Source organism: Pristiophorus japonicus, unplaced genomic scaffold, assembly GCF_044704955.1.
Source record: "Pristiophorus japonicus isolate sPriJap1 unplaced genomic scaffold, sPriJap1.hap1 HAP1_SCAFFOLD_1214, whole genome shotgun sequence".
Lineage (NCBI taxonomy): Eukaryota > Metazoa > Chordata > Chondrichthyes > Pristiophoridae > Pristiophorus > Pristiophorus japonicus.
Window position 1 is genome coordinate 40,325 of NW_027250878.1, and position 12,176 is coordinate 52,500.

Here is a 12,176-nt window from a genome sequence, read left to right on the forward strand (position 1 = left end):
TTCTGGTAAATCTGCCCTGCACCCGCTCCAAGGGCCAAGATATTCTTCCTGATGTTTGGAACCCAGAACTACATAGGAACATAGGAAGATAGGAAGATAGGAAGATAGGAAGATAGGAAGATAGGAAGATAGGAAGATAGGAAGATAGGAAGATAGGAAGATAGGAAGATAGGAACTTAGGAACTTAGGAACTTAGGAACTTAGGAACTTAGGAACTTAGGAAGATAGGAAGATAGGAAGATAGGAAGATAGGAAGATAGGAACTTAGGAACTTAGGAACTTAGGAAGATAGGAAGATAGGAAGATAGGAAGATAGGAACTTAGGAACTTAGGAACTTAGGAAGATAGGAAGATAGGAACATAGGAAGATAGGAAGATAGGAAGATTGGAACATAGGAACATCAGGAACAGGAGCAGGAGTCGGCCATTCGGCCCCTCGAGCCCTGCTCCGCCATTTAATACCACCATGGGCTGATCCGATCATGGACTCAGCTCCACTTCCCCGCCCGCTCCCCATAACCCTTCACTCCCTTATCGCTCAAAAATCTGTCTATCTCCACCTTAAATATATTCAATGTCCCAGCCTCCACAGCTCTCTGGGGCAGAGAATTCCACAGATTTACAACCCTCTGAGAGAAGAAATTCCTCCTCATCTCAGTTTTAAATGGGCGGCCCCTTATTCTAAGACCATGCCCCCTAGTTCTAGTCTCCCCCATCAGTGGGAACATCCTCTCTGCATCCACCTTGTCGAGCCCCCTCATAATCTGATAGGTTTCCATAAGATTCCCTCTCAATCTTATCGCCCAGATCCCCAGAAAATGTCTCAACCCGCGATATCATTTTCTTTCAGGCCACAAACGGAAGGCTCACAACAAGAGAATCGCCCGGATAATGAGGTAACCTTCGACCCCGAGCCTAATCTGGTCGGCCTCTCACCCAATGATAACCTCACTCCCGACAAGAACGCTCCCCAGGGCATTCCTGTCTTCACTAACCCTTGAACCCTCTCCCTCTCCGTCTCTCTCTGATACATTCCTGTCTTCACTAACCCTTGAACCCTCTCTCTCTCCGTCTCTCTCTGATACATTCCCGTCTTCAATAACCCCCATACTCTCTCTCTCTCCGTCTCTCTCTGATACATTCCCGTCTTCACTAACCCTTGAACCCTCTCTCTCTCCGTCTCTCTCTGATACATTCCCGTCTTCACTAACCCTTGTACCCTCTCCCTCTGATACATTCCCGTCTTCACTAACCCTTGAACCCTCTCTCTCTCCGTCTCTCTCTGATACATTCCCGTCTTCACTAACCCTCGTACTCTCTCTCACTCCGTCTCTCTCTCATACATTCCCATCTTCATAACCCTTGTACCCTCTCTCTCTCCGTCTCTCTCTGATACATTCTCCCCTTCACTAACCCCCGTACTCTCTCTCTCTCTCTCTCTCTCTCTGTCTGACGCATTCTCCCCTTCACTAACCCCCGTACTCTCTCTCTCTCTCTCTCTCTTTCGGACACATTCTCCCCTTCACTAACCCCCGTACTCTCTCTCTCTCTCTCTCTCTCTCTCTCTCTCTCTCGGACACATTCTCCCCTTCACTAACCCCCGTACTCTCTCTCTCTCTCTCTCTCGGACACATTCTCCCCTTCACTAACCCCCGTACTCTCTCTCTCTCTCTCTCGGACACATTCTCCCCTTCACTAACCCCCGTACTCTCTCTCTCTCTCTCTCTCTCTCTCTCGGACACATTCTCCCCTTCACTAACCCCCGTACTCTCTCTCTCTCTCTCTCGGACACATTCTCCCCTTCACTAACCCCCGTACTCTCTCTCTCTCTCTCTCTCTCTCTCTGACACATTCTCCCCTTCACTAACCCTCGTTCTCTCTCTCTCTCTCTCTCGGACACATTCTCCCCTTCACTAATCCTCGTTCTCTCTCTCTCTCTCTCTCTCTCTCTCTCTCTCGGACACATTCTCCCCTTCACTAACCCCCGTACTCTCTCTCTCTCTCTCTCTCTCTCTGACACATTCTCCCCTTCACTAACCCCTGTACTCTCTCTCTCTCTCTCTCTCTCTCTCTCGGACACATTCTCCCCTTCACTAACCCTCGTTCTCTCTCTCTCTCTCTCTCTCGGACACATTCCCCCCTTCACTACCTAGAGCCCCCTGTAAAATGGTTATTTTCTCTCCCTATCTGCAGTAGTTTTTTCCGGAACAAGTCGGGCTTGGAGTTCCAGCTGAATGGTTCATACAGCCGGAAGGAATCGGACACTGTACAAGGTGAGTCCTAGAGACTTGTGCACAATCCTCTTCTCCACCTCCGTCCCATTCCCTCTCTCCGTCCCCTCGCTCCTTCTCTGACCGTTTTTCTCTCTGTGTGTCACCATCAGTCTCTCTCTCTGCGTCGGATAGTCGTGGGTTTGATCCCCACACACACATTTCAGAGACTCGAGCCCCTGTAATCCGGGCCCACACTCCCCGCTTACCAGTACTGAGGGAGCCCCGCACTGTCAGAGGGGCAGTACTGAGGGAGTGTCGGAGGGACAGTACTGAGGGAGTGCCGCACTGTCGGAGGGGCAGTACTGAGGGAGTGTCGGAGGGGCAGTACTGAGGGAGTGCCGCACTGTCGGAGGGGCAGTACTGAGGGAGTGCCGCACTGTCGGAGGGGCAGTACTGAGGGAGCCCCGTACTGTCGGAGGGGCAGTACTGAGGGAGCGCCGCACTGTCGGAGGGGCAGTACTGAGGGAGTGCCGCACTGTCGGAGGGGCAGTACTGAGGGAGAGCCGCACTGTCGGAGGGGCAGTACTGAGGGAGTGCCGCACTGTCGGAGGGGCAGTACTGAGGGAGCCCCGCACTGTCGGAGGGGCAGTACTGAGGGAGCCCCGCACTGTCGGAGGGGCAGTACTGAGGGAGCGCCGCACTGTCGGAGGGGCAGTACTGAGGGAGTGCCGCACTGTCGGAGGGGCAGTACTGAGGGAGTGCCGCACTGTCGGAGGGGCAGTACTGAGGGCCAGGCCCAGCGTTTATCGCCCGTTCCTCGTCGCCCCTTGAGAAGGTGGTGGTGAGCCTCCTTCTTGAACCGCTGCAGTCCCGTGTGGTGAAGGTTGCTGTTAGGGAGGGAGTTCCAGGATTGTGACCCGGAGACGATGAAGGAACGGCCGATATATTTCCCAAGTCGAGGGATGGTGTGTGACTGGGAGGGGAACGTGGAGGGGGTGGTGTTCCCATGGGCCTGCTGCCCTTGACCTTCTGGGCGGTAGAGGTCGTGGGTTTGGGAGGTGCTGGTGAAGAAGCCTTGGCCAGTTGCCGCGGTGCATCATAGGAACAGGAGGAGGCCACACAATCAGATCTGTAACCGAGCTGCATTTACCCTCCTTGGTTCGACAAACCCTAAACACTCTTACCCAACAAAAATGCATCCATCTTGGCCCTGGACACCGTGGACCATTCCCCATACCTCGGGAGCCTCCTATCAACAAGGGCCGACATTGGCGACGAGATACAACACCGCCTCCAGTGCGCCAGTGCAGCCTTCGGGCCGCCTGAGGAAAAGAGTGTTTGAAGACCAGGCCCCTCAAATCCACCAGCGAGCTCATGGTCTACAGGGCTGTAGTGATACCCCGCCCTCCTGTGTGGCTCAGAGACATGGACCATGTACAGTAGGTATCTCACCCCCAGCTCATGGTCTACAGGGCTGTAGTGATACCCCGCCCTCCTGTGTGGCTCAGAGACATGGACCGTGTACAGTAGGTACCTCACCCCCAGCTCATGGTCTACAGGGCTGTAGTGATACCCGCCCTCCTGTGTGGCTCAGAGACACGGACCATGTACAGTAGGTATCTCACCCCCAGCTCATGGTCTACAGGGCTGTAGTGATACCCACCCTCCTGTATGGCTCAGAGACATGGACCATGTACAGTAGGTATCTCACCCCCAGCTCATGGTCTACAGGGCTGTAGTGATACCCGCCCTCCTGTATGGCCCAGAGACATGGACCATGTACAGTAGGTATCTCACCCCCAGCTCATGGTCTACAGGGCTGTAGTGATACCCGCCCTCCTGTGTGGCTCAGAGACACGGACCATGTACAGTAGGTACCTCACCCCCAGCTCATGGTCTACAGGGCTGTAGTGATACCCGCCCTCCTGTGTGGCTCAGAGACATGGACCGTGTACAGTAGGTATCTCACCCCCAGCTCATGGTCTACAGGGCTGTAGTGATACCCACCCTCCTGTATGGCTCAGAGACATGGACCATGTACAGTAGGTACCTCACCCCCAGCTCATGGTCTACAGGGCTGTAGTGATACCCGCCCTCCTGTGTGGCTCAGAGACACGGACCATGTACAGTAGGTACCTCACCCCCAGCTCATGGTCTACAGGGCTGTAGTGATACCCGCCCTCCTGTGTGGCTCAGAGACATGGACCGTGTACAGTAGGTATCTCACCCCCAGCTCATGGTCTACAGGGCTGTAGTGATACCCACCCTCCTGTGTGGCTCAGAGACACGGACCGTGTACAATAGACACCTCGAGTCGCTGGAGAAATACCACCAACGCTGTCTCCGCAAGATCCTGCAAATCCCCCCGGGGAGGACAGACGCACCAATGTTAGCGTCCTCGACCAGGCCCAACATCCCCAGCATCGAAGCACTGACCACACTCGACCAGCTCCGCTGGGCAGGGCCACATTGTCCGCATGGTCCCCCCCCAGACACGGGACTCCCCAAAGCGAGCGCTCTACTCGGAACTCCTTCACGGGCAAACGGGCCAAAGGTGGGGCAGAGGAAACGTTACAAGGGACCACCCTCAAAGCCCTCCCTGATATAAAGTGCAACATCCCCACCGACACCTGGGAGTCCCTGGGCCCAAAGACCAGTCCGCCCCAAGTGGAGGGAGTGCATCCGGGAGGGCGCTGAGCACCTCGAGTCTCGTCGCCGAGAGCGTGCAGAGACCAAGCGCAGGCAGCGGAAGGAGCGTGCGGCAAACCAATCCCACCCTCCCCTTCCCTCAACGTCTGTCTGTCCCCACCTGTGACAGGGACTGTGGCTCTCGTATTGGGCTGTTCAGCCACCTGAGGCCTCATGTTAAGAGTGGGAGCAAGTCTTCCTCGATTCCGAGGGACTGCCTGTGATGATACCCAACAAAAACATCTCCATCTCGGTCTTGAACGGTCCGATTGACTCCTAGCCGCCACAGCTGTTGTGGGGAGAGAGTTCCGAGATTTCCAGCGCTCTTTGTGTGAGAAAGTTTTTCCTGACATCATAGAATCACAGAGATTTACAGCTCGGAGGGAGGCCATTCGGCCCATCGTGTCCGTGCCGGCCGACCAAGCGCTATCCCGGTCTAATCCCACTTTCCCGCTCTGGGTCCGTAGCCCTGTGGGTTACGGCACTTCAGGGGCACATCCAAATGTGGTGAGGGTTTCTGCCTCTACCCCCCTTTCAGGCCGTGAGTTCCAGACCCTGCCCCAGACCCCCACCGCCCTCTGGGTGAAGACATTTCCCCCTCAAATCCCCTCTAAACCTCCCCCCCCCAATTACTTTCAATCTGTGCCCCCCCCCCCTGGTTGTTGACCCCTCTGCCCAGGGAAACAGGTCCGTCCTATCCACTCTATCCAGGCCCCTCATCATTTTATACACCTCAATCAGGTCTCCCCTCAGCCTCCTCTGTTCCAAGGGAAACAGACCCCAGCCTATCCAATCTTTCCTCGTCGCCAAAATTCTCCAGTCCCGGCAACATCCTGGTAAATCTCCTCTGTACCCTCTCCAGTGCAACATCCTGGTAAATCTCCTCTGTACCCTCTCCAGTGCAACATCCTGGTAAATCTCCTCTGTATCCTCTCCAGTGCAACATCCTGGTAAATCTCCTCTGTACCCTCTCCAGTCCCGGCAACATCCTGGTAAATCCCCTCTGCACCCTCTCCAGTGCAACATCCTGGTAAATCTCCTCTGTACCCTCTCCAGTGCAACATCCTGGTAAATCTCCTCTGTACCCTCTCCAGTGCAACATCCTGGTAAATCTCCTCTGTACCCTCTCCAGTGCAACATCCTGGTAAATCTCCTCTGCACCCTCTCCAGTGCAACATCCTGGTAAATCTCCTCTGTACCCTCTCCAGTGCAACATCCTGGTAAATCTCCTCTGTACCCTCTCCAGTCCCGGCAACATCCTGGTAAATCCCCTCTGCACCCTCTCCAGTGCAACATCCTGGTAAATCTCCTCTGTACCCTCTCCAGTGCAACATCCTGGTAAATCTCCTCTGTACCCTCTCCAGTGCAACATCCTGGTAAATCTCCTCTGTACCCTCTCCAGTGCAACATCCTGGTAAATCTCCTCTGTACCCTCTCCAGTGCAACATCCTGGTAAATCTCCTCTGTACCCTCTCCAGTGCAACATCCTGGTAAATCTCCTCTGTACCCTCTCCAGTGCAACATCCTGGTAAATCTCCTCTGTACCCTCTCCAGTGCAACATCCTGGTAAATCTCCTCTGTACCCTCTCCAGTGCAACATCCTGGTAAATCGCCTCTGTACCCTCTCCAGTGCAACATCCTGGTAAATCTCCTCTGTACCCTCTCCAGTGAAACATCCTGGTAAATCTCCTCTGTACCCTCTCCAGTGCAACATCCTGGTAAATCTCCTCTGTACCCTCTCCAGTGCAACATCCTGGTAAATCTCCTCTGTACCCTCTCCAGTGTAACATCCCGGTAAATCTCCTCTGTACCCTCTCCAGTGCAACATCCTGGTAAATCTCCTCTCTACCCTCTCCAGTGCAACATCCTGGTAAATCTCCTCTGTACCCTCTCCAGTGCAACATCCTGGTTCTGTACCCTCTCCAGTGCAACATCCTGGTAAATCTCCTCTGCACCTTCTCCAGTGCAACATCCTGGTAAATCCCCTCTGCACCCTCTCCAGTGCAACATCCTGGTAAATCTCCTCTGTACCCTCTCTAGTGCAACATCCTGGTAAATCTCCTCTGTACCCTCTCTAGTGCAACATCCTGGTAAATCTCCTCTGTACCCTCTCCAGTGCAACATCCTGGTAAATCTCCTCTGCACCCTCTCCAGTGCAATCACATCCTTCCTGTAATGTGGTGACCAGAACTGCACGCAGTACTCCAGCTGTGACCTAACCCAGTGTTTTATACAGTTCAAGCATAACCCCCCCTGCTCTTGTATTCCATGCCTCGGCCAATAAAGGCAAGTATTCCGTATGCCTTCTTAACCACTTTACTTATAGCTTCTTAAGCACATCTCTCCTGATTGGCCTGGCTCTAATTTTAAGGTTACGTCCCCTTGTGACCATTCTAAGGATAAGGGGTAAGCCATTTAGGACCGAGATGAGGAGAAACTTCTTCACTCAGAGAGTGGTGAACCTGTGGAATTCTCTTCCACAGAAAGTTGTTGAGGCCAGTTCGTTGGATATATTCAAGAGGGAGTTAGATGTGACCCTTACGGCTAAAGGGATCAAGGGGTATGGAGAGAAAGCAGGAAAGGGGTACTGAGGGAATGATCAGCCATGATCTTATTGAATGGTGGTGCAGGCTCGAAGGGCCGAATGGCCTACTCCTGCACCTAATTGTTGGGACCTCAAAACAGTAGTAGTGATGTTGGGGAGGGCATCAAACAGGAAATTAGGGGTGCATGCAATAAAGGTGCAGCAGTTATCATGGGTGACTTTAATATGCACATAGATTGGGCTAGCCAAACTGGAAGCAATACGGTGGAGGAGGATTTCCTGGAGTGCATAAGGGATGGTTTTCTAGACCAATATGTCGAGGAACCAACTAGGGGGGAGGCCATCTTAGACTGGGTGTTGTGTAATGAGAGAGGATTAATTAGCAATCTCGTTGTGCGAGGCCCCTTGGGGAAGAGTGACCATAATATGGTGGAATTCTGCATTAGGATGGAGAATGAAACAGTTAATTCAGAGACCATGGTCCAGAACTTAAAGAAGGGTAACTTTGAAGGTATGAGGCGTGAATTGGCTAGGATAGATTGGTGAATGATACTGAAGGGATTGACAGTGGATGGGCAATGGCAGACATTTAGAGACCGCATGGATGAACTACAACAATTGTACATCCCTGTCTGGCGTAAAAATAAAAAAGGGAAGGTGGCTCAACCGTGGCTATCAAAGGAAATCAGGGATAGTATTAAAGCCAAGGAAGTGGCATACAAATTGGCCAGAAATAGCAGCGAACCCAGGGACTGGGAGACATTTAGAACTCAGCAGAGGAGGACAAAGGGTTTGATTAGGGCAGGGAAAATGGAGTACGAGAAGAAGCTTGCAGGGAACATTAAGACGGACTGCAAAAGCTTCTATAGGTATATAAAGAGAAAAAGGTTAGTAAAGACAAACGTAGGTCCCCTGCAGTCAGAATCAGGGGAAGTCATAACGGGGAACAAAGAAATGGCAGACCAATTGAACAAGTACTTTGGTTCGGTATTCACTAAGGAGGACACAAACAACCTTCCGGATATAAAAGGGGTCAGAGGGTCTAGTAAGGAGGAGGAACTGAGGGAAATCCTTATTAGTTGGGAAATTGATGGGATTGAAGGCCGATAAATCCCCAGGGCCTGATGGATTGCATCCTAGAGTACTTAAGGAGGTGGCCTTGGAAATAGCGGATGCATTGACAGTCATTTTCCAACATTCCATTGACTCTGGATCAGTTCCTATCGAGTGGAGGGTAGCCAATGTAACCCCACTTTTTAAAAAAGGAGGGAGAGAGAAAACAGGGAATTATAGACCGGTCAGCCTGACATCAGTAGTGGGTAAAATGATGGAATCAATTATTAAGGATGTCATAGCAGCGCATTTGGAAAATGATGACATGATAGGTCCAAGTCAGCATGGATTTGTGAAAGGGAAATCATGCTTGACAAATCTTCTGGAATTTTTTGAGGATGTTTCCAGTAAAGTTGACAAGGGAGAACCAGTTGATGTGGTATATTTGGACTTTCAGAAGGCTTTCGACAAGGTCCCACACAAGAGATTAATGTGCAAAGTTAAAGCACATGGGATTGGGGGTAGTGTGCTGACGTGGATTGAGAACTGGTTGTCAGACAGGAAGCAAAGAGTCGGAGTAAATGGGTACTTTTCAGAATGGCAGGCAGTGACTAGTGGGGTACCGCAAGGTTCTGTGCTGGGGCCCCAGCTGTTTACACTGTACATTAATGATTTAGACGAGGGGATTAAATGGAGTATCTCCAAATTTGCGGATGACACTAAGTTGGGTGGCAGTGTGAGCTGCGAGGAGGATGCTATGAGGCTGCAGAGCGACTTGGATAGGTTAGGTGAGTGGGCAAATGCATGGCAGATGAAGTGTAATGTGGATAAATGTGAGGTTATCCACTTTGGTGGTAAAAACAGAGAGACAGACTATTATCTGAATGGTGACAGATTAGGAAAAGGGAAGGTGCAAAGAGACCTGGGTGTCATGGTACATCAGTCATTGAAGGTTGGCATGCAGGTACAGCAGGAGGTTAAGAAAGCAAATGGCATGTTGGCCTTCATAGCGAGGGGATTTGAGTACAGGGGCAGGGAGGTGTTGCTACAGTTGTACAGGGCCTTGGTGAGGCCACACCTGGAATATTGTGTACAGTTTTGGTCTCCTAACCTGAGGAAGGACATTCTTGCTATTGAGGGAGTGCAGCGAAGGTTCACCAGACTGATTCCCGGGATGGCGGGACTGACCTATCAAGAAAGACTGGATCAACTGGGCTTGTATTCACTGGAGTTCAGAAGAATGAGAGGGGACCTCATAGAAACGTTTAAAATTCTGACGGGTTTGGACAGGTTAGATGCAGGAAGAATGTTCCCAATGTTGGGGAAGTCCAGAACCAGGGGTCACAGTCTGAGGATAAGGGGTAAGCCATTTAGGACCGAGATGCGGAGAGACTTCTTCACCCAGAGAGTGGTGAACCTGTGGAATTCTCTGCCACAGAAAGTTGTTGAGGCCAATTCACTAAATATATTCAAAAAGGAGTTAGATGAAGTCCTTACTACTAGGGGAATCAAGGGGTATGGCGAGAAAGCAGGAATGGGGTACTGAAGTTGAATGTTCAGCCATGAACTCATTGAATGGCGGTGCAGGCTAGAAGGGCTGAATGGCCTACTCCTGCACCTATTTTCTATGTTTCTATCCTGGTAAATCTCCTCTGCACCCTCTCCAGTGCGATCACATCCTTCCTGTAATGTGGTGACCAGAACTGCACGCAGTACTCCAGCTGTGGCCTATCCCAGTGTTTTATACAGTTCAAGCATAATCCACCCTGCTCTTGTATTCCATGCCCCGGCCAATAAAGGCAAGTATTCCGTATGCCTTCTTAACCACTTTATTTATAGCTTCTTAAGCACATCACTCCTGATTGGCCTGGCTCTAATTTTAAGGTTACGTCCCCTTGTGACCAGTCTAAGGATAAGGGGGCAGGCCATTTAGGACCGAGATGAGGAGAAACTTCTTCACCCAGAGAGTGGTGAACCTGTGGAATTCTCTACCACAGAGAGTTGTTGAGGCCAGTTCGTTGGATATATTCAAAAGGGAGTTAGATATGGCCCTTACGGCTAAAGGGATCAAGGGGTATGGAGAGAAAGCAGGAAAGGGGTACTGAGGGAATGATCAGCCATGATCTTATTGAATGGTGGTGCAGGCTCGAAGGGCCGATTGGCCCACTCCTGCTCCTCATTGTTGGGGTTCTCTGGCCCCAGTAGAATTGTAAACTTCTCGACCGTATCCTCCTGTAGACGGCAACGCAGATTCTGCCGGTTCCCAATCCACCTGCTACGAGAACCTTGTGTCCCACGATGGAGGGAGAGGTGTGAAGGGAGAGTCCGTGTCGCCAACGGACCCCATCGAAGAGGACCTGACTGGTGAGCCTTTACCCCACCCCCCCGGGGCACGCGAGTGTGCGGGCCAACCGAGAGCTTGGTCCCGCTGTCGGGCGGGGCGGGGGAACCAGAAATGGAGAGAGAGAGAGAGGGTACGAGGATTAATGATGGGGAGATGTGAGAGAGAGAGCGATGGAGAGAGAGATGGTGCGGGTGTTAGCGATGGAGGGAATGTGAGAGAGAGAGAGAGAGAGAGGGACTGAGAGTTAGTGATGGAAGGAAGGTGAGAGAGAGAGAGTACGAGGGTTAGCGATGGAGGGAATGTGAGAGAGAGAGAGAGAGAGAGGGACTGAGAGTTAGTGATGGAAGGAAGGTGAGAGAGAGAGAGTACGAGGGTTAGCGATGGAGGGAATGTGAGAGAGAGATGAAAAGAGAGAGAGGGAGCGAGAGTTAGTGATGGAGGGAAGGTGAGAGAGAGAGGGAGGGAGAGAGAGAGTACGAGGGTTAGCGATGGAGGGAATAGGAGAGAGAGAGAGGGAGCGAGAGTTAGTGATGGAGGGAAGGTGAGAGAGAGATGAAGAGAGAGAGAGGGAGCGAGAGTTAGTGATGGAGGGAAGGTGAGAGAGAGAGAGGGGGAGGGAGAGAGAGAGTACGAGGGTTAGCGATGGAGGGAATGTGAGAGAGAGAGGGAGAGAGAGAGAGTACGAGGGTTAGCGATGGAAGGAATGTGAGAGAGAGAGAGAGAGAGAGGGTGAGGGTTAGTGAAAGGGGGAATGTGAGAGAGAGAGAGGGAGAGAGAGAGAGTACGAGGGTTAGCGATGGAAGGAATGTGAGAGAGATGGTGAGAGAGAGAGGGTTAGTGAAAGGGGGAATGTGAGAGAGAGATGGAGAGAGAAAGAGGGTGTGGGTGTTAGTGATGGAAGGAAGGTGCGAGAGAGAGAGAGAGTACGAGGGTTAGCGATGGAGGGAATGTGAGAGAGAGATGAAGAGAGAGAGAGGGAGCGAGAGTTAGTGGTGGAGGGAATGTGAGAGAGAGATGGTGAGAGAGAGAGAGGGTTAGTGAAGGAGGGAATGTGATAGAGAGAGAGATGGAGAGAGAGAGAGTACGAGGGTTAGTGATGGAGGGAATGTGAGAGAGAGATGATGAGAGAGAGAGAGGGTTAGTGAAGGAGGGAATGTGATAGAGAGAGAGAGAGAGTACGAGGGTTAGTGATGGAGGGAATGTGAGAGAGAGAGAAAGAGAGATGGTTAGTGAAGAAGGGAATGTGAGGGAGAGATGGAGAGAGAGGGTGCGGGTGTTAGTGATGGAGAGAAGGTGAGAGAGAGAGTATGAGGGTTTGTGATGGAGGGAATGT

General features: G+C 51.8%; 1 protein-coding gene across 1 annotated transcript in view; it reads left to right on the forward strand.

The window, feature by feature from the left end:
* Positions 1–681: 681 nt before the first annotated feature.
* LOC139242090 (uncharacterized) overlaps positions 682–12,176 on the forward strand; it is a 22,969-nt gene continuing 11,474 nt past the window's right edge. Inside the window, exons 1-3 of the mRNA XM_070870236.1 lie at positions 682–896; positions 2,194–2,273; positions 10,738–10,863. Of these exons, the coding sequence (XP_070726337.1) occupies positions 892–896; positions 2,194–2,273; positions 10,738–10,863 (211 nt within the window). The 5' untranslated portion in view covers positions 682–891. The remainder of the gene's footprint in view (positions 897–2,193; positions 2,274–10,737; positions 10,864–12,176) is intronic.